Source organism: Branchiostoma lanceolatum, chromosome 3, assembly GCF_035083965.1.
Source record: "Branchiostoma lanceolatum isolate klBraLanc5 chromosome 3, klBraLanc5.hap2, whole genome shotgun sequence".
In the NCBI taxonomy this organism is placed as follows: domain Eukaryota; kingdom Metazoa; phylum Chordata; class Leptocardii; order Amphioxiformes; family Branchiostomatidae; genus Branchiostoma; species Branchiostoma lanceolatum.
In genome coordinates, this window is record NC_089724.1 from 2,701,674 (window position 1) to 2,724,000 (window position 22,327).

General features: G+C 41.7%; 2 protein-coding genes and 1 long non-coding RNA gene across 12 annotated transcripts in view; 1 reads left to right on the forward strand and 2 right to left on the reverse strand.

Annotated features, from left to right (window-relative positions):
* The first annotated feature begins 1,818 nt into the window (after window positions 1–1,818).
* On the forward strand, window positions 1,819–3,326 carry LOC136429702 (big defensin-like). Its single transcript, XM_066419649.1, has 3 exons — window positions 1,819–1,866; window positions 2,503–2,737; window positions 3,162–3,326. The coding sequence occupies exons 2-3, from the start codon at window positions 2,503–2,505 to the stop codon at window positions 3,281–3,283; spliced, it is 357 nt and encodes a 118-aa protein (XP_066275746.1). The 5' UTR covers window positions 1,819–1,866; the 3' UTR covers window positions 3,284–3,326.
* A 1,515-nt stretch (window positions 3,327–4,841) lies between these two features.
* Window positions 4,842–7,805, reverse strand: LOC136429712 (uncharacterized). Its single transcript, XR_010754796.1, has 2 exons — window positions 5,681–7,805; window positions 4,842–5,628 (listed from the first exon to the last, which is right to left on the reverse strand). It is a non-coding gene; the product is annotated as an uncharacterized lncRNA (long non-coding RNA).
* A 6-nt stretch (window positions 7,806–7,811) lies between these two features.
* LOC136429681 (ankyrin repeat and SAM domain-containing protein 1A-like) overlaps window positions 7,812–22,327 on the reverse strand; it is a 28,350-nt gene continuing 13,834 nt past the window's right edge. For 7 of the 10 annotated variants that reach the window (XM_066419610.1, XM_066419607.1, XM_066419612.1 and 4 more), the window contains 14 exons: window positions 20,497–20,586; window positions 19,607–19,821; window positions 18,343–18,436; window positions 17,803–17,906; window positions 17,027–17,290; window positions 15,543–15,647; window positions 14,866–15,066; window positions 13,922–14,053; window positions 13,150–13,221; window positions 12,462–12,548; window positions 11,812–11,949; window positions 11,212–11,385; window positions 9,837–9,903; window positions 7,812–8,450 (listed from right to left, as the gene is read on the reverse strand). In XM_066419610.1, coding sequence (XP_066275707.1) covers window positions 8,311–8,450; window positions 9,837–9,903; window positions 11,212–11,385; window positions 11,812–11,949; window positions 12,462–12,548; window positions 13,150–13,221; window positions 13,922–14,053; window positions 14,866–15,066; window positions 15,543–15,647; window positions 17,027–17,290; window positions 17,803–17,906; window positions 18,343–18,436; window positions 19,607–19,821; window positions 20,497–20,586 — 1,883 coding nt within the window. In that variant the 3' untranslated portion in view covers window positions 7,812–8,310. Of the gene's footprint in view, window positions 8,451–9,836; window positions 9,904–11,211; window positions 11,386–11,811; window positions 11,950–12,461; window positions 12,549–13,149; window positions 13,222–13,921; window positions 14,054–14,865; window positions 15,067–15,542; window positions 15,648–15,906; window positions 15,919–16,877; window positions 16,890–17,026; window positions 17,291–17,802; window positions 17,907–18,342; window positions 18,437–19,606; window positions 19,822–20,496; window positions 20,587–22,327 lie in introns of all 10 variants that reach the window. The other 3 variants (XM_066419608.1, XM_066419609.1, XM_066419611.1) reach the window with 3 other exon arrangements.

The window sequence follows — 22,327 nt, forward strand, 5'->3', positions numbered from 1 at the left end:
AGTTACAATTAAATATGTAGTCTCTATGTTACAGTCAGTAAAGGGGTTTTTTGATAGCATAAATACCGTTTGTTTAAACAAAACGTGTTGTAACATCGGCACGTAAGGAGGAAGCATTAAGTAAGGACAAGTCTCGGTTTGGGGTTCAACGATACTGTTAATGATTGGACGGTTATCAGTTTACTTGCGCACTGTACTTTCTAACATAACACACAGATATTGTCATTGGTAGGTGCACGCACACTAATATAACAGTGTTGTAATATCTAAATAAGTCATGAGGAGCTGGGCCGTGTCTGATTTCATGTTATATAGCCCAAATACTGAACGTAGAAACATTATTCGATCCTGCCTAAAAACGTGAATATGCAACTCTAATGACAACGTGACACTAATTTGACATCGTTTTGAAAACCAGAGGAAGCATTCAGTAAGGACAAGTCTTGGTTTTTAATGATACTGGTAATGACTGGTATTCAGTTTGCTCGCGGATATCTTTCTAACAAAACACACAGATGTTGACATTTGTAAGTACATGCACATTTCTAACACAGTGCTATATCTGAATATGTTATACGGTCCTGGGCCCTGTCTGATTTCTATCGGTCGTCGTTAGTCATTAATACAAAGAAACGATGTACGATGCACAGTCCACCGGAAGTATAGTACTTGAACTTTTAAGAGATACCAAAAGAATGTGAAATGTTTTAGTACATTTTCGCTTTAATAATACTTTACACAAACTTACAGCCAACCCCTCAGTTGCGCACATTCGACAGCAGGCTTTCAACCGGTTACAGGTTGTTTCGCTACATTGTCAGTTCGCTACAGTACAGTACTCGCTAGATGGCAAGTCGTTTCGCTACATGGCACAAAGTTCTTTCGCTACATGGTACAAGTTGTTTCGCTACATGGTTAGTTGTTTCGCTATTTCTCTAGATAGACTAGTAACATAACAAATGTAGCGAAACAACTAACAATGTAGCGAAACAACTTATGCCATGTAGCGAAACGACTGTAGCGAACTGACAATGTAGCGAAACAACCGGTTACCTTTCAACCACCTACACGTCCTCAACCGAAGCTAGGTGCTCATTTTCACCTGTGAGTCGTGTAAAGTGCCTTTCTCAAAGGCGCAATATCGGTAGCATGTCACTGGATTTGAACCCAGGACCTCTGGGTTCTGGGCCAAACACATTCCGTTACGCCGACACGATCGATGACACCATTTGGCCAGCCATCAGGATAACTCAAGAATTTGTAGGGAGTTTGCTTTTGCTGACGTGCTGCTCAAAGAAAGAAATGGGGAGTTGGTTGCAGAGGAATGTCTTCATCTTTCCTGTAGTGCGATGCTGTAGCGAACCGATGTCTGTTGAAGTGGTACAACCTTTTTCAATTTATTTCTATTTTTCGAGACAGCTCAGTGCTCACAAAACCAACCACGCTCCAAAATGTTATCTAAAGATGTATAGTCTACAAAGGGCCTGCGCCAAAAGAAATTGTACATGGAAATCATCAAAATAGGCCATTTGGAAGATCATAGATGGCTATTATTTACCTCCTCTGGTGTCATAAAACTTCATGAACTACTGGTGACCTAACAAAAGGGCTGTTTAGCAACGATATGATATCTGTTTTTCGACCTCTCTACTGGCATGCTTCCTGAAAAACAACGACGTACGTTTGCTTAAACTATCATTTCTCAACTGCGTCATAATCTACATGTGTTTTATTTCTCACGGGTTGACCGCATACTTTAAAAGATGGTATAAATAAACGCCGGGTTTGCAGGTCTGGATTTCAGAAACGTACAACGTACAAATACTAGACAAGAACAGATCGCAACAAGCAGAGCTACAGAGAAAGGTGAGGCATTTTATCTCAAGTTCAAGCTAGGTTTCTTTAAGTTAGGTTCTTATTCTATGAATACCATACTTGTAGCATCTTAGATAAGTAACAGAAATCACTTTCAGTTTGTCGCAGGGAATTGGCGAATCAAACTGTGATCCTACGCAACAGAGAACAACGGGCCGGATATTTGGCGGTCTGTACTATGGTTCACGACAACTTGTTTCAACGAACTTAACCAGAGGAACTTAACAGAAGTTTGCAACACAAGGCAGACAATTGATTCAGAGTTCACTTGGTATCAGTTTCCTCGGGGTCTCATAAGACCGGGGCTAAAGTCGAGGGACGGGCAGGGTTTTTTTTTTGTGGGGGGGGGGGCGGCGTGAAGCTCTTCAAGGGCACTACCGCTGAGGCCGAGAGCTGGGCGTGCGCTTGAGGAGACTGGCACTTGGGGTACTTTCGCGGGTTTCGGGGTTCATTTTTATGTATTTCCAACAGTTACCTATCTACTTGGTATCTACTTGGCATTCAGTGTTTAAACTCTTCTTTTGAAAATGCAACTATTCTAACGTGCCATCATGTCCCGGAGAAACTACGGTGACTACAATTTTAAGTTGTTAGATTTAAATATTTGACACTCTCATGTCCGGACAGATGATGGAGAAAAAGACGGGGTACTGCCTGTTCTTCTTGCTACTGCTAGTGCCCTACACCGTCCTGGGGGCCGTCCCGAAAAGCGCACCGCCGAAGCCGAAGAAGGAGGAGCGGGCGGCCTTCCTTGTACTGCCCGCCGTCTACTATGGCGCCACAGTGTCCGTTGCAGTGTGGGATTATATTCTGCTTACCTTCGCCGTTACGGCCGCCGCGGCCGCGACAATCACCGTAGTCAGTATCCTTTGTGTTGCAGACAACCTGCTAGCTTTCATTTAATTCGGACACGTATAAGGAGACACTTAGCCCTTAAAAACTTCAAACTTAAACTTCGATGCATTGCTCATAGAATGGCAATCGTCGAAATGTTATGCAAAATTGATATCATCATAAACAAAATCATAAATATCTTTGCTTCGACATTAAACTCATTGCGGCAGACTATGTACAGTGCAAGTTATACAGCGTTTTTTTCAACGCATACCTTTTAATGGCAATGTTTCAGGCATCAAAACCATATTGAAGTACACTTGGTAAGCAATGATTGAAACGTCTTTCAACTTGCCTATTCAATACCAGTGCCAGATGGGTAATGTTGTGTGTTTCAAGCAAGATTCCACGAAATGTTGATGTCATGAATGCTACCTTGACTGCTGCACCAGACAGTGATAACCACTCCTGCAGGGGCAACAGCGGTTGGTGCCGCCCCACGTGCAATCCCGGGGAGTTTATCGACCACAACTACTCGGATGTTTGTGGGAACTACCACTGCTGCCGTTATTGAAGGTTACTAGACATCCAGTTACAGGTGTCTACGTTTTTATTCGATCCTTTAATACGAAAAACATACAATCCTTGTGGAATTCATACGATCCAGTACTAAGGAACATGCGATCCTTACAGAATGCCTACAATCTCGTGTTATGAATAAGATTTGCTATCCGCCCGCGCTCGTTCAGCCATTAATACGGTATGGCGAACAGCACGTCTGTAATTTATTCTGCGCACATACTTAATCAAATAGTGCCTAAACTTTTGTTGAACTTTGTGATGCGCCTACGGCGGCAACTAGATGAAACTTTGTGGTTAGACTTACCCACAGATTGAAATTAAGAATTCTCCTTTTCGTCCAGATGACTTGTCACTTGTTGCTTCCAAATCTCTTACAGCAATACTCAATGTTGTTCCACGATCACATACTGTAAGATGCACTATGCGTTTGAGTAAAAGATCAATCATTAATGAACTTTGGTATTGTCGCACGCCAGCTGAACTGACATGTTCGTTGTTTCCTTGTTTTCAGCCCAAGGCCACGGCACTTCAGCAGAAGAACCTCTGCACTCCGGTAGTCCATGACCCCGAAGCGCTGTGATCATGATGACACTCCAACCGCTGATTGGAAACACTCTGGGCCTCCACTAGATTACGACAAAAGTCGTTTACAATAAAGGGTCATGGCACCTGTGCCTTGTGGCAGAAAAAGCCTCCATGTCGTCTTTGAGTCGCCCCTTTACACAGCTGGTAGCATGAAGATTCCACGGTGAAGATTCATTCCCCCTGTTTTGTCTGACTTCCAAAGTACCGCGAACCAATCCAGGTTTAGAGGCAAGGCCCCCTTTCAACAGACTGCGATCACCCAGCGACGACGATGAAACATTGAATTAATCAAAGTGTGACCCTTGCTTTTATAATTGTAATATGATAAAAAAGCATGACTTAGAAGACAGCAAAACACACAAAACGTCAAAGACTCGTTCCTTATCTGTGAAAATCGTTAAGCGATCTGTCAAATATTTGGTCGCTCGGAGGTCGCTCATTGGTCTCAGCCCCTAGTGGAAAGGAGTGTAGAGTACAGCCTGATAGATTGGATTCACGAACAGTGGATAGACTAAGGAGATGCAATACATTTCATACGACAATTACGGATATGATCGATTGAAATTAAGTTTCTGCACTTTTTGTGGCATGTTTATATATAGATTTTTATAACACAACCAACATGCACGTGCACGAGTGCGTGTGGCACTTGTTTAGGGTTGTGTGGCGTAACAGCAGGGTGTTCGGCTCAGAACCCAGCAGTCCCGGGTTCGAATCCCCAGACGCAACCGATGATATGTGCCCTTGGGAAATTGGGAAATGCACTTTACACGACTTTTATCACTCCACCCAGGTGTAGAAATGGGTATATTGTTCTCTGTAAGTGGCACTGTTGAAATACCTTATGAAAAACTTGAGTGCAGTGCCACGCCGTCCTTGTCTGTCCAAAAACGACGTAAAAAACTTGTTTAGGATCAAAGTCCCCTACAAATGATCAATTCCCGACTCATTCAGACTGGTTTTCTCACCTTTTATTGTTACATGTATAATTATGGTGTGAACAAGGAAAATATTATTAAGTATCACAGCAAAAATAAACGTATCTTTGTAAGCAATACTATTCTTTCTAATCAGCATAGTCATAACCGTGTTAGCGCGTAGTAGTAGAAGCAATAATTCCATCGTACTCGTGCACCCCGACCAATCGATCGCATTTAAACTCAGATTCGTATCAGCCATGACCCGATAAATCGCTTTCTAACTTGCGTTAACGACTGAATCTGACAAAACTGAAAAAATGTTTTCAGATTGACAATTTTGGCACTTGACTGGATCCGCCCGCGATTTGACGTTTAGAAAAAAAAAAGTTTCTATTACTTTTCTCTAAACGTTAAATCGCCGACGCATTCAATCACTTCCAAAGTGCCAAAATTGTTAATCTGAAAACATCTTTTGGAAGCTGACACCTTCCACCATCTCACTGGTGAGTTTGTTTTGTCAGATTCAGTCGTTAACGCAAGTTAGAAAGCGATTTGTCGGGTCATGGCTGATACGAATCTGAGTTTCAATGCGATCGATTGGTCGGGGTGTTGTGATATACATGTAAATATTCAGTGCTCTGGAATGCATAGAAAAAACTTCATCATCCTTCCACAATTTTCTCTGAATAATTGCACCCCTTATAACCAATGGTACCATCCTACTTTATCCCACTATAATCATATTCTAAACGGTCATGGAACATCACATCTCATTTACGGGGGTGTTACTTTTACTGCAGCAACTTTTTCCAACTAGAAAGCACTTTAAGTTCTGATAATACATGTACATAATTATACATGATAATACATGTACATAATTATACATGATAATACATGTACATATACATTTGTGTGTATTGCACAGAAACACTCTTTATACACAAGCATAGCACCCTCTATAGCATAAATGTAGCTTTGCCATACAATTTATACAATGCATTATCTACATGATCATATAACTTCTTCAAATACACGTGAGCGAGCAAGGAGTGTTAAAAAATTCTACCTGTGTTAGTTAGTGCTATTCAAGAGTATCACCTGATTGGAATACAAATTCAACTTACCAAGTGTTGTGCCATAAAGGTAAAGTTTCTTGGATCCTGCATTTTGTAGTATATAAATCATCATAATGGCGCACGCAGTAGATATTTAAAAAAAAAGGTTTCCAGAGCCAAAATCACCCAAAATGCAACCACAAGAGTCCCAAAGTCAACACACCGGGCTAAGATTCCACCAATAAGTTTTCAACTTTTGATGCAGGAATAAACGGGAAAACTTTGATAACTTGGAAAATAAGACTTTTCTTAAAACTGATTGTGTCAAAAAATGAGCATTTTGGGATTTTGCTTTACCTTCCAGAATTATCATTTTTTCAATCAGAAAAAAAATAATTAGAGGACGAATCTAAAAGCTACATGTGTATGATTTCAAATTAGTATGGCATTAGTATGATGATTATATCAAAACACAGAAAAATGTTTTCGAAAGTCAAAAAAAGGAACATATAATTTTGCTGGATTGACAGCCTGAGAACCTCTTGGTTACATAGCTCTGTTCAAGTTAGTTTACAGTTATTAAAACAAGTGCTAGATATTTGATTATCATGGAATGTATGTGTCAATGGCATTAATGTACAATTCATAAGACTTACTCATTCAGAGCCCTAATTTCTTTGTACCTATCAGACAAAAGAGTTGTGTGGTTAAGTTTTCAATTACAACTTTTGATTCCACATTCAATTAGTGTATAGTAAGTGTTGGTGAAAAAAATAAAGTGCATAATATACATTATATTACATGGTATGGATATGTTGAAAAGTTTTAAAATGTTACAAAATGAACCCAAATTCATATAAGTACAGAAAATCTACAAAAAGCAAAGCTAACTCATGAAACACAACTAATCCTACATTTGAATACTAAGTGCTTAAAAAAAATGAGCAATTCATTTCACTATTCTAAAAGCTGACACTACAGCAACAAGGGTAAAAAATGAATGCATATTCTAGGTCAATCTCTAATATTTTCTCAGGCTTGCCTTAGCTTTACATCTATTGTGTATTATTACATCTTAACCAAACCTATACAGTAAGTTGTCACTTAATACAACTTAAGCTACACTAATTGAAGCTTTTGGGTCTCGGAATTTAAAAAAAAAAATTCCTCACTGGAAAATACCAAGAAAACAAAGCCTGAGGACTAGCTTCGTGCCTCGGTGCAACTTTTACTCCCTGACCTCTGCTTTGACGTTTGCCAGATTTTTTTCAAGTTAAAATGATAGAGAAACGAGGAAATATATTGGTGTGGCCTTAGCGTACTGAGTTATATTCAGTATATGTACAGGACAACTGTGTGATTAAGAAAAAAATCAGAATCATCCAATGGTTAATATACACAATATGATCAGTTCAGTTAACACAACTTACATTAAATTTTGTACCCTGTGCTAGATGATACACATACATGAGGTGATTTTAGGGATGCACTTACTAATAGCTTTCGTGAAGTGCATCACATACAGTTGCACCGTGTGCTTTTCCATGTACATTTTGTACATGTCAGTCTATTTACAGTTATTGCTTGTTAGTGTTAGTGGTCCTGTTATAGTACTGAAATCTGTATCATAATAATCATTGCAAACACCATTGCTGTTCACACATACATGAGTCCTTGGCTTAACTAAAACGTATCTTATGACAGCTTTACTGTGGCACATGATGTATTTTTCTAACATATCCTAAAATCGAGGTGTATTTCACATGTTGATATAGACTGCATCAGTTCACTGTTATCTTTTGAAAATGCTACTTATTAATAAGTTCACCCCACCCACCCACCTAAAATAGTAATAACAACTTGAATGTGTACAACCAATCAGAATGCTCATCTGTGAAATAAGGTGAGCTGATTGGTCAGGTCAAAATTGCAGCGTATTAAACATAACACCTGCAAAAGCTGGTAGATGCATTTTTTGTTCCGAATAGTATAATGCAATGACCTATTTCCCAATAGCCAATCACCATGTTCAATGGGGAAATGAAGTGAGCCAATTGGTTAGCTGTCATTGAAGTGTAACATAACACCAACCTATAGGCATATGCATATGCAAATTTGTTCTGTACAGTACAATAGTTGACAACTAAATCAGAGCCAATCAAAATGCTCCTTTGAGCAATATGGACAGTTCATTGGTCAGTACATATCCCTGTGTAACACAATACCCTACTATATTTGCATGTTCTAAGGGATACAGCCATAATGTTGCGACAGCACTACTTGGTTTCGACAGCCCTACGTGTATGTTCTGACGGCCCCATAACCCTTACATATGGCTAACCCTTACATATGGCTGTCAGCACGTAGGGGTTTTAGCAACATATGGCTACGAAATATAGGGCTCTCTCCATCCTAAGAGCTATCAAAGTATGCCACGTTGATGGCAATTTTCCCCGATGTTAGAGCATGGTGCACCTGTAACAGAGGACAGCTTTTCTCCCCGGTTTGGTCGCGAAGCCCAGCCTTCGTTTCTTCACGTCTTGGACATGTTCAGGCCGGCAAACTCTGGCGGAACCTCCGGCATCATCGTAGTGGAGGACTGGAACACAAAACCACAACCAAGAGTTGTAATTCTCACTGGCGGATTTTATCAATTTGAGCGACAGATAACATACATTGTGGATCTGAACATGAGTCTTATACAGAGCATGTGTGTTTGCAGGTACAGTCAAACCTGTACTAGAGACCACCCCTCAAGAAGGACCATTTGGCCATTAATGTTGCCACAGTGGTCACTTTTTCGTGGTCCCTTAGATTAGTTGTGGCTTTTTGTGTGGTGCACCACACCGGCTTTTGCTTCTTGGTGCTCGGATTTTTATTTTCCAAAAAAAAAAAATTTTAGAAAAAAAAAAATCATGAAAACGGGTCAACCTTCTGTTTTCATGATTTTTTTTTCCAACTTTTTTTTTTTTCAAAATAAAAATCCGTTAACCAAGAAATTAAATTGGTGTGGCCTTAGTTAGTTATATACTTCACCAGATGATGAGCTGTTTCTATCATGTTCATGTTTTCATTTTACATTCAATTGGTATATACATGTATCTCGTACATGTTCCATATACCAGTACTTACATGTATTAATAATCGAAAGTCATGAACTTCTAAATCCGTGTCTATGTCTTGTCGTCCCTCTGCTTCAAATTTGTTTGCAAAGAGAAAGAAGACCGAACCCTACAGGTCCCCTGGGTCGTTGTGGGCAAGTTTGACTGTATTACAACTAAGTACATTGTATTAGACAGACAGCAAAGGTACATTTATACATTGGCGCCAAGTACCTCTAAACGGGGCAGCAGGAGATTGAAAAGGAAGGAAAAAAAAAATGCACACAGTATTTCGAAGCGGACAGGACAACAGTGCATGTTTCAGAACAAGCCACTTGAGCAGGACGTTGGACCAGGGTTTTCTCCAGTCTCAGATTTTTACAGAGGACCATGCGACTCAGAGCCAATCAGAGCTCTCGCTTTTATTTCAGTCAAATATAATCAAATGCCAATCAATCCTCCACTAACGAGTGCCATACTTCTGGTATTCTTCATGGAGACGATTGACGGACTTGATTGGAGCTAGTCTTTGACCCGATTCACAGTAATAAAAATTTTCTGTATGTACGACAACGACGTATGTCTTTGGTGCATGGCACCTTTTCATCCTGGGTGTGAATTGGCTCCATGCGTCGCATGGCAGGCATTCTTATGGCCCGTACAGCACCTTGGATGTAACGTACAATGAAGCCGTATGCGCCATATAAATGCCTGTTGTAGGACACGCAGGGCTGACTCATACCCAGGAAAAGACGTTGTTGTCGTATGTCAAGACTATTTCCCAGTGTGAATCGGGTCTTATAGGACGGGTCCCAGGCTGGAGAGAGGAATCTTGGAGAAAACCCGGCGTGGGACACATACTGTAGAACACCTGAAACGACTACCTTCGACGCTCCGCCCGACTTGTTGACTGCCGTTCGGAGGGGAGGGACTGGGAACACTACAGGGGAACTGGTGACGGGTTTAACTACCGTTAGTACAACAGTCCAAGTGTGGTACGTAACAATTCCTAAACATACAGGGTACACTTCTGTGTGAGAAAAGATAGATGATAATATGTATGGTTGCTGGTGACGGGTTTACCTAATCATTAGTACAACAGCCCAACAGTCCAAGTGTGGTACGTAACATCCTAAACATACATGTAGAGTTCCATGTGAGAAAAGATAGATGATACACTGTAGATTAGATAGATAGAAAGGCTGACTTTACAGAACTTTTGGCATTTTTGCATGAGGGGCTAATGTGAGCCACTGTCCTTTTAAAAATGCAGAAAATTGGAGACTGGATAATACTGTAAAAAAAATGAGTACAAATTCACATTATCAAAAAAGCTTTGATGATGAAAAAAGCTTTTAAAGGCTGAAAAATTCAAAGTCCTTGCCAAACTCAAAGTCCTTGCATCTGTGAATAGTTTTGCTGAAGTTCTTGCCGTTTTGTACAGGCAGTAAACAGTAAAAACTCTGCATAGTCAACATGTAACTGTAAGAAGTACTTAAACAGGTAATGAAGAAGTTACAGGACAGTTCTATCTTCCATGATGGAAGTTGTTAAGAAGGGAGAAAGTTAAAATTGTTATAATCATGCACAAGTTATAGGAGTTAAAATGCACTGAGGCAACATGTGAGGTGTCCAAGACAAGACTGGCTGAGAAAAAAGGGGCAAAAATTCACTACAATTTGATGTAAGCAAATCAGGAACCCCGAGAAATATGTAATTTTTTTGAGAAGATACTTTTTTTTCAATATTTCTTGTGTTTATCTATCAATTTGACAACACAAATAGCTTAATCTAGAAACCTTGAATTTGTTTTCCTTTTTGTAAATGTTTTATAAACGTTTAGTTAAAATCTTACAGTTGCTCCGAGGCTTCCTTGGGTTGGAAGGGAAATCTACATATTAAATTTTGTAAATTCTGTTCAGAATTTGTTAGTGAAACATCTGAAATAATCTCAATGGAGTACACCGGACTTTGTAGTAGTTGGCAATGTGTTACAAGCTCCCTCTCCTTGAGTGCCCGAGCTGTTTTCTTTTTAATGCAGCCAATGCAGTGGAAAACCTGTCACAGATATACGTACCCGGCTTAACACGTGCCATTTCTGTCCTACTTGCGCCTTTTTTGACGAAGGTGTTCCAAATAGAACAGGCCTGGGGTTTTATATGTTCGATATGGTGTTGATGGGAACACCAATTCAGCTACGATCTCTAACCCTAACCCCCGTGCTGCCTCAGTGCTTGCAACCAGAGGTTCCGTGCGTACCTGCGACCCCTGTGACCCCTGGCTGCTGGTGGACCACTTGGCGGACCGGTCGCTCCCACTGCTCAGCTGGCGTTCCATCGCCAGCGCCGACCGCTTCGCCTTCTCGCGCTGGATCATCTGGAAGGCGATCTCGAACGCCTGGCCCAGCGTCAGGATTATCTCGTACCCGAGGTCCTGCGGGCGGGAGAAAGGTTTTTGATTTAAGCCACGCTGACTTACTCACCAATTCACTTACTCTGTCTCACTCACTCACTTTGATACAATCGCTCTGACTCACTCACTCACTCTGACTGTAAATACTGTACATAGCATCTTCCTTCTCTGTCACGGGGGCAGAAAAAAGGGTTTTGATTTAAGCCATGCTGACTCACTCACTCTGACTGACTTGCAGTCCTTGTTCATTGTGCTTGCCGAAATGAGCTAGGGGAATTTCCCTTTCAATCTTGTAAATACTGTACATAGAGTCTGCCTTCCCTGTCACCACCAGTGGAAGAATACAACATGTAGCTCTTCAGTGAGCTAAAACTGGATCAACATCACTTTCCTTTCCCTTTATTTCTAGCAATTTGAAAACAGATGAACTTGCAAGTGAAAACCTACCTGGCTGTTGACGCTGAAGACGTGACAGTAGTGCTTCCCCGTCTTCATGTCCTTGGTGATGTAGGCGAACACGTGAAGGTCGTTCGCGTCCTGTGCGGCGCAGGAGATGTTCCGAATCTCGTGTTCGCTCACCATCATCTGCGGACATCAACATTGAGTAAGGCCAGGTAAACAGATGTTTGCTGACTGAAGACAATCATTTTTACTATACAAACTAACAAACGATTGTCTCCAAAAACTCTGACAACTGTAACCCCAATAAAGGTACAGCATCCATGCAGTAAACAGATGTCTGCTGAACAAGGTTACAGATCTAGAACACAGTATTTATCCGCTACCCCCGGGTGTCTATGATGCGGGTACAAAATGGAGTAATGTAGAACCAAAACTCTTGAAGATGGGTTAGAAAGTCGCATGTGACAGGAATCCATGTTTTAACTTCACTGTGTGGTGAAGGAATATGTTGGCCTTTAGACTGTTTGATTTGGATAGTGAACCTTTTCCAGTCCGTGTATAAATGCGCTATTGGGAAGGTTCTGAAGGGCTTAAGAGGAGTGGTCGGGAGTATTCAAGCCATTGGCACTTAATAAGGTCAAACACAACTACAGATGTCAAACTTAGACAATGCTACTGTACATATCCAGACTGACCTTGGACTTGGCGTCGATGAACTTGACGCCCTTGTAGGAGATGGAGAGGATGATGGTCGGCACCTTCTGCATCTGCTCAGTCGATTTCTGTGGATAAAAGAAATCAAATCAATTTTGCAGCAAACTAAGGCCTACTTTTTCTTAAATACTGCTCTCATAGCTATCCCAATTTCTCTAAGCTTACAGACAAAGAAAAGACTATTCTTCTTTTAACTACCAAAAAGCCATAAATTATAGAAAAGGTGGGACTGTCACATTACAAATGTACATCTTCCATTGCTTACAAAAGAGAAGTCAAACCCTTCACTAGTTATAGACGTTTTTATGATTTAGTTTAGCCGCTTTTATACTGATTTTGTACCCTGTTCTTTTATCTAATAGTATGTTATTTGCAATTAGCCTTCGGGCAAGAATTTGCAATAAACTTATTATATTCTGAGTGTAAACAGAAAATTAATGACGCTAAGTCTATTACTGTAACTTACAGTCACTGTAACTGTTACAGAAGTCTCCTATAGCCTCTGAGGTTAAAGTACTACACTTCAGCAGGGGTTAGTAGACTACTCTCACAGGCGACAGCCATGTTCGATCTGACATGATTCAAGCAGAACGTGCGTAGCATTTGGTGACACCTGAGGCCACCTACAAGTTTTATCTGGCTGAGATAGAAAGCTAATCCGTTACTCACCTTCATTTTTGCACAGGCCTGTTTGGTGGACACCGTTCCTCTCACGTCGGTCACCAGCATCGACCCCAAATACTGGCACCAAACAGAAAAATACAACATCTTCATACATGTATAATTGAGTTTTTACGTACATGTACAGAATATATAGCTCGTTATGCTGTCCATGTCAAATTTCCATTGTGATGTCCTGTCCTTGTCAGCAGGGCTAGCCCTTTGTAATAGCAACAGGCTAGTTGGACAGCCCTGCATGGCTGTGTGTCCAAAACAGCCAAACCAATTAATAAATAAAATGTCATGGTTTGGAATAGTGGCAGAGACTGTCAGTCTGATATAGGACAGTTTAGCCATAGCTGAAGCTGTAGTACTACTAATTACTGGTATTACTTCTGAGCTTCATCACTAATGGTGATTCATTGCTTTGTGTACAGGGGGGTACCCTAACATACTTTTTTTGTGTCCTCTTATACATACAGCGGTTTGTTGCCTAAGGCTGATGACTGAAGCTCCCAGGGCTGTACATGTCTCTCTCTCAAACCCTACTGTTGGGCTTAGGACATGGGAAATATGTGTTAGAAGTGCCTTTCCCAAGGGCACAACGTCTGGGTGCATGTCCGGGCATGTTTGGGTACTCCACTGGGGATTGAACCTGGGTCTTATTGGTTCATAGCCGGATGCTCTGCCACTATGCCACACAGACGCCACATGTGACAAATACAATCCCTTACAACCGAGCTGTGCCCACAGATCTATCGGATCAAGTTTTGTGACCTACATGAGCCATGTAGTTACAGTGCCCCTTGATGAGAACGTCCGGGGTGTGTCTCCAGCTACGAATCGGCGCGGTCGTTGTGGCCTCGTTTGGCGCTCTCAGGACCAACTCCGGGTCTTCCGCTGGCAGGGGGGCCTGGGGGAAACATTCAAGTTAACAAACACTTGTTGTTCATTTGTTCTTTGGTGTGTTAACTTTAGCCTCCACCAGGCCCTCTTACGGGCGTTTGAATCGTAGAATTCGGCAGCAAAAGGAATAATTAGCCAGTAGAGTCAGTCCACAGTGAAGATCACATTTCGCCCGTTTAGGGCCTTGCAAGTGAAACCCTGGCGTAGTTAGTCTGGTAGAGACTATGTTAACTTTATTTGCACGCACAAAATGATATACTCAGGTAAATAAGAAAGGAGCAGGGGGCAGGACGAAAACCTGTCAAAAGGCTTGAACACCCGACATGCACGCTATCAGAAAGGGTCGCAGACATTATAAAGGGACGTTAAAACGTGGTCCACTGTTCGTTGTGCTTGTCAAAAAGAGCTAGGGGAATTTCCCTGTAAATACTGTACAAAAGTACTTCTTGGTCACGACCAGGGGAAGAACAGCTCTTCAGTGAGCTAAACTGGATCGAGATCACTTTCTTTCACTTAATTTGTCCTTACCTGTTTCCTGGTGGGTAAGGGGGGATGCGGAGCCATGTTCGACTATGTGTATCCGGGGCTTTAAGAACTTTTATAGTCGTGCGTGTCAGTATTAATTCTCTATGCTTAATACATGTATTGGTCTAATAAAACAAAACATCAACTGGGCAGGATCAGGTCCAGGTTCAGGTCCGGACCTGAACCTAAATGTCTGGACCTTAACTTGGACTTGGACCTTATTAAGCCGAACCGGTATCCACCCCTAGTGTATGTGTATCCGGGGCTTTAAGAACTTTGCTATCCTGTCCTTACCTGTCTCCTGGAGGGTTTGGGTGGGATGGGTGGACGCGGCGACGTGTTACCCCCGGAAGTCGGCCGGGGCGGAACGGTGGGCTGGTACTTGGACTTGACATTGGTGTAGTCCTTGAAGAGGTCGACCTCCTGGATGGGGGAGGGGGGCGGGGAGGGCAGGGACTCGGTCGCCGTCTTGGAAAGAGGACTTGTGCTCCACACCTGAAGGAGGTCCAAGGGTTTTGGAGACATTTAGAGAGCAAGTCTATATATTGAAAGTCATAGATGACTGGAATATCAAACAAATGCTGAGTCAAAAATCTTTACAAAGGACAACAATCAGAGATAGCAGGCTCAAGCCCCTTCGTTATACTGTATAATGTCTTAACTTCATTATGAATTGCATATACGCACTCAGCACTTATCTCAACATCTGAAGGAGACCATAGTTTGTGAAGACATTTTGAGATGGCGGCAATTCTAAATATTGAAAGTCGCAGATGATTGCAATATCGAACAAATGCTGCATCCAAAAACAATCAGAGATACAACTGTAGCAGGCTTAAGCCCCTTTGATACACTGCAGTATCAACGTAATGTCTTGTTCTATATGAATCATCATAATTAAGTTCTTTTTTTTTTACTTTTTAAAAAAAGTCAAAGCAAAAATTGGGGTACTAAGGTACTAAGGGATTTACCGTGGTCTCCTCAGGTGACATCTCCTCAGGCATCTCGTCCCGTTCGCGCTCGCCAATAGACGCCAGGATTCTCTTCCTGTGGCCCAACGTAGTGATCTCCAACACCTGCAAAACATAACAAAAAGTACTGCTACGGTGACCAAAATCACCATCTTTCCTAATATACATAATGGGACCTCTGAGTCAGTACCTATGTACCCACACACCATATATATATATATATATTATATGATATATAGAGATGACTCTGTGTTTGGTGTATTTCCAACATCTAAAATACTACCCCAGGTCCTGTAAATCTTGAACAAATAAATCTACAATATCATGAGCAAAAAAACAACAACAAAAAACAATCTTCACTTACGTTGAGTTCCACCTCCCACATTTTGCGCACCCTGTCCATGGAGATGACACCATTTTTGGTGAAGTATTCCCCACATTTAACATACTACACTTAAGTCTTGTAAATCTTGAACAAATGAATCTACAATATATATATATATATATCAGGCGCAAAAAAAACCAACTTACGTTGAGTTCCACCTCCCACATTTTGCGCACCCTGTCCATGGAGATGACGCCATATTTGGTGAAGCACTCCCCTCATTTAACATACTACACTTAAGTCTTGTAAATCTTGAATAAAAATGAATCTACAATATATAATATATTATATATTAGGCACAAAAAAATCCACCTCCCACATTTTGCGCACCCTGTCCATGGAGATGACGCCAATATTTGGTGAAGTACTCCCCATATTTAACCTACTACACTTACCTTGTAAATCTTGAACAAAATTAATGAATCTACAATATAATATATATATCAGGCATAAAAAAAAAACTTACGTTGAGTTTGACCTCCCACATTTTGCGCACCCTGTCCATGGAGATGACACCATACTTGGTGAAGTACTCCCCATATTTAACCTACTACACTTAAGTCTTGTAAATCTTGAACAAATGAATCTACAATATAATATATATATCAGGCATTAAAAAAAAACTTACGTTGAGTTCGACCTCCCACATTTTGCGCACCCTGTCCATGGAGATGACACCATACTTGGTGAAGTACTCCCCATATTTAACCTACTACACTTACCTTGTAAATCTTGAACAAATGAATCTACAATATAATATATATATCAGGCATAAAAAAAAAACTTACGTTGAGTTCGACCTCCCACATTTTGCGCACCCTGTCCATGGAGATGACACCATACTTGGTGAAGTACTCCCCATATTTAACCTACTACACTTAAGTCTTGTAAATCTTGAATAAATGAATCTACAATATATATATATATTAGGCACAAAAAAAACAACTTACGTTGAGTTCCACCTCCCATATTTTGCGCACCCTGTCCATGGAGATGACGCCATATTTGGTGAAGTATTCCCCACATTTAACATACTACACTTAAGTCTTGTAAATCTTGAATAAATGAATCTACAATAGGCACAAAAAAAACAACTCACGTTGAGTTCGACCTCCCACATTTTGCGTACCCTTTCCATGGAGATGACGCCATGCTTGGTGAAGTACTCCCCGTATTCCAACAGCTCTAGGGACTCCAACCACTCCTCTATGCTCTCTGGGACGGGGGAGTGGTGCTCCCCCTCCCCCTCCCCCATGGGCAGCAGGGTGGGGAGGGACGCCGTGGCCGAGAGGATGGCTTCGCGGTGGGCGGGGTCGACCACGCCCATTTCTACCAAGTCCTGGTCCTCCAAGATGCTTCCTCCCTAAATAACAATTCAAGAGTCACTTTTAACTGTCATAATAGGGAACTGTTCACTTACTATTGACAGTCACCAAACCACGTTTTGTGGTTTCCTCGCTTCAAGAATGGACTGTACAGTTTGTGTACTTCTGATATTAATTGCTTGGTACGTGATGTGTATATTTTGCTTTTGTTTCATGTTCAAAATTGTCAGCAAACTCTGCAATCATTATTCAGGGTGTTTTTCCCCTGCCCATGTACATTTGAGCTTGGTGGTGATGATAATAAATGTATCAAAAAGAGGGAAAATTAGGTGAACACGCTAAAAGCTAACATGCGCAATGTCTGACCCTTTGGAAAAGCACTCTATACCTATTTCTTCACATGACTCACTGACAGGTAAAATTGAGTACGGTGAAATTGAATAGCTTTGGCTAGGGGCATCCTCTTGGATGGGACATTAAGGTGGTTTACCAGTTGTGCGAAACAAACAAAATGGTCTGCCCTGCCTAGGAGGATGTGAAATTTACTGACCATGAACTTGAGGTTGTCGAAGCCGTGGCTGACGAATACGTTTTCGTACTGCTGCAGGTCCAGCAGCTGCAGCCACTCGCCGACCGTGCGGGGGTTGGAGACACCTGCGGGAGGGCGGGAATCAGAAACGTGTCACACAAATGTACGCACACACATGCTTAGCTGCCACTCGCCGGGGGTTGGAAACGCCTGCGCGGGGGCAAGAACCGAAAAGGTGTCTAGTTCAACATATTACTGTAACAGTGCTTACTGTATCTCCCAATGCTCATAGCTTGTGCGGATTTGGTTGAATCCCAGCTGTGTCGCTCATCCAACATGCATTATGCTACTGGAAAGGGTTGCAGTACTTATAAGGACAGGATGTAAAGCCATGGTCAACTGTTGATTGTTTCTCTCAGGCTGGTACAATGAACCTGTAAATACTGTACATACATGCATCGTCTGTCTTCTCTGTCAACACCAGTGGAAGAACAGCTCTTCTGTGAGCTAAACTGGTTTGAGATAACAATCACTTTCAAAAATATCAGAAACTCTTCTCACCTCGGATGAGCTGCTGGAAGTTGCCCTCCAGCTTAGCGGAGTAGAAGGACTCCCTCACCAGGCCACCGCCAAACGACGACATGATGTTGGCAATCTAAGAAATAAACAGTAAAAAACCTAGCAAAGGTAACATTTGCAAGCAAACACATGGTCAACCCTTTTTTCCTAGCTCTCAGGCCCTTACAACCATTCCATCCACAGGCATTAGAGCTGTGTACCTAAACAAATTTTAGGTACAGGTACAGGTACACGGGTTAAGGTACAGGTCCGGACCTGAACCTGTACCTAAACTGCTTGTTCGGAAAATGCTAGATTTTCAATAGGGACAAAAGCATGTTTGAACCGGTAAAAACATAATATTTGATCGTGCTAGGTATTATTTTCAGGGAAACACAGATGAAAATTTTACTCCAGCCTTGCAAATGTGTTTTCTGTGCTTCAGAGTGGCTTTAGAGCACTGCCACGGTAATTTCATAGTAATTTTATCTGTCAAAGTGGCCATCCCCTGAGTCAGGTCCAGTACCGATACAGCAGGGTCAGGTATTTTGGACCTGTACCTAATTGATTGTACCCGGTACTGTATCGGTACAGTGTACCGGTACACAGCTCTAACAGGCATACATGTACATTTTCAGGCCTAAGTTTCCTACACGTACAGACTATTGAAACCAAAAAGACTTGACATGTACAGGTCCATATCTATATTTTGTATATGGAACAGTTTGCCTTATAGTGTTCAATCTGCTAGTAAGTCTGAGTTTTGGCAGGAGCTTCTCAATGTACATAAACCAGTCGATTTGATCTGATGTACAAAATGTAGAATGTCAATATTAGGCTGGCTGTAATGACTTTTATGTAGTTTGTATGTCTTATGTGTTTTATGTCCAGGAAGATTAGCTGCTTGCAAATCTTGTATGTTGGCTAATTCTCTAAATGAATGAATGAATGAAGACCTTTATTGCACATTTCTGCCACACTTGGCTAAGTAAAGGTCACAATAAAACAAAATAACAAGTACAAAAGAATATGACTATCATTAGATAAATTCTACTTCTCCTCGCTTTTCGGTTATAGTAAGTATAAAAGAACAGACATGTTTTCAATGGGAGGTTTGTCTAGTCGCATTAGGAATATGAATTTTTGTACAGTACTTAAATGTGTGAAGTAGGGAAATAGGTTTTCTACAAGCTTATACTGTAACAGTTCATTTCTTTCTTATACAGTTCATTTCTTAATGAAGAATCAAAGTATCCAAGTTTCCTACCTGGTCCCATTCGGCTGTTTCGTCCACGGGCTGCTCGAACCCGCTGTCCTCCCGTTCCCTGGCGCCGTTGCTGTCGGCATTGAGCTCCGCCGTCTCCGTGATGATGGCGTCGAAGTCCGGCATGCTCGGGGAGCTCGGGCTGGGGGAGGGGAACGGCGACGCGTCGGAACTCGCGCTGTCCCGATCTTCCGTGGACGTCAGCTCCGATTCAGAGTCTTCAGAGGAAAAGGAGATAAAGTAAGTTACCGTTAAGCTGCAAGGCCTGGTTATATCAGGGATACAGAAAACTGCATTGCGTGTGTGTAGCGCACGAAACGTGGAATTCAGGGGGGTTAGGGCCGCCGGCCGTTTCGCGGGTTTAGTGAGGGAGGTCAGGGGTCAAACATTTATGAAATTTATTTTCGAATTTGGGTGATGATGGCGTCGAAGTCTGGCATGCCCGGGGACGTCGGGCTGGGGGAGGGGAAGGGCGACGCGTCGGAACTCGCGCTGTCCCGATCTTCGGTGGACGTCAGCTCTGATTCAGACCCTGCCCAGGAAAGGAGATCATTACAAATTAAAACCCTTAAGTTGCCAGGCCCAGATATATCAGGGATACAGAAGCATGCCCTGTGTACCGTGCCCGGTTATAACCGGGATAGAGTATTCCCTGGAAAAAAATAGCATTGTGTGTGTGTATAGCACGCAAAGGCCGGCTGTTTCGCGGGTTTTGTGAGGGAGGTCAGGCCAAACAGTCACACACACAGAACTTTAAGTCCAGTTCAGATCCGGTGTTTAGGTACGCAGCCCTACACACACAACCACACTCACATGCACTCACGTACACACAGAGACGTGGATTAATACTCTACTTGGGGTTAACTGAAAAGCAAACGAGACATGAATCGTACCTTCGTTTGCCATCTCCTGCTTCAGCACTGACTCATACAGGATCGACGAGACGCGGCTCTGCGTCTTGGGGTTGGAGCCGTGGCATAGGGCTGGGGAGAACACAGGAGAATAAGCTACAATAAATTATTGTAGTTCATAGTACAAAATATGCATGCCCTGTGTGATACATACACAATGTATTGCACTGGTAACATAATGTCTAAGTTGAAGGCATGACACGGCTCACAGAAACATTAGCAGAGAAAAACAATGAATTGTGGTTGTGTAACTCAAATAAGAAGAACTCAATATAAATAAAAACAACCATGATTATTGTCAGCTTTTGTAGCTTGTTCTATTGCACGCACAAGCACACATGTACAAAGAATTGACAGCAAGAAACAGAAAGATATAAACAGTAGGAATTAGAAATACCCACAAAATTTTAGAAGATCATCGACATACACCATACACCACAGAGAGATCTTGAGACTGAGAGATATTTGTTTTGCTAAAAAGGCCTCTGATGCTGGTCAAAGTAGCAAAATAAGGGCAACATGGGTACCAAACTGGAGAAAGTGTTGGACAGAAAAAGGCAGACTGAATAAGAGAGTTGATCTTTCCCAGTAATTGGCCGTCCTGTGATGTTTGTTGTCACACTTGTGACTTCAGGTAAACATGACACACAAAGACTTTTGGCTTTCCTGACCACAAAAAAAAGTTTACCCAGGCCAGGGCTCGAAATTCATCTTTGGGAATAGGTGCACTGGTGCACCCAAGTCAAGAAATTGGGTGCACAGAAAGAATTTTGGGTGCACCAGATAAAATAAAGTTGAATGTTCTTCAGAACATAATTACAAGTTTAACGCTGCTGCCTTTCTTAGAACTTCAATCTGTAATTCTATAGCTAACTTCAAAATTTCAAACAAATAATTCATTAAATAAAGTACAGCAAAAAGTTATGCTGTTTTTTATATTTACATTTCAAGAATATTCTGTATACTAGTGTACAATAGTGCCTTTACCCTATTGGCTACAAAAAATATTTAGGTGCACCAGTGCACCCACAGTCAAAAATTGGGTGCACAGCTCCAATTTTGGGTGCACTGGGTGCACATGCACCCACTATTTCGAGCCCTGCAGGCGCAGACCAATTTATCTTGCTTCTTGTCTGAATTTTAGAAAGATACTGAACTGGAACATATAATGTATACAGGAAAATCAAGTCAAAGGGGAAAGTCTGTATCGAATGTTTGTCTGGACAGACAGACAGACAAGGATGGTGTGGCACTGCACTCAAGTTTTCATAACTGATAGAGCCACGTACAGAGAACAACATACCCATTTCTACACCTGGGTGGGGTAAGGAAAGTCGTATAAAGTGTCTTTCCCTATTCAGCGTACAATAGTGGTGGCGTCAGGGGATTCGAACCCGGGACCACTGGGTTACACCACATGATCCCACCTAATGGTTCACAGTCATGTATAGTTACGTAGTTTCAGGAGAAAACATAATGATTTAGTCAGTTTTCCTCCCAACCCTCTATTTTCACCTTCAGAAACCATAACCATAGAACTCTACCTACTCGTAGGACCGAACGGCTGAAGAACTCGTTTCTGTTTCATGCCACAAAACTGTACAACCAGTCACTTTCCTGAACTTATAAACGTGTAATGTGGTAAAAACCATCGTTTTTAAATTGTATTGAACTTTAAATTGTCCTAACATGTATATTTATGGCTATCTAAACTCGTCATTCCTGTCCGACGGTTTATTCTTGATGCCACGCACACAAGCTTGCAATTATTTTATAGTTCAAGGACATTTTAGATCAAATTGAACTGTGACCG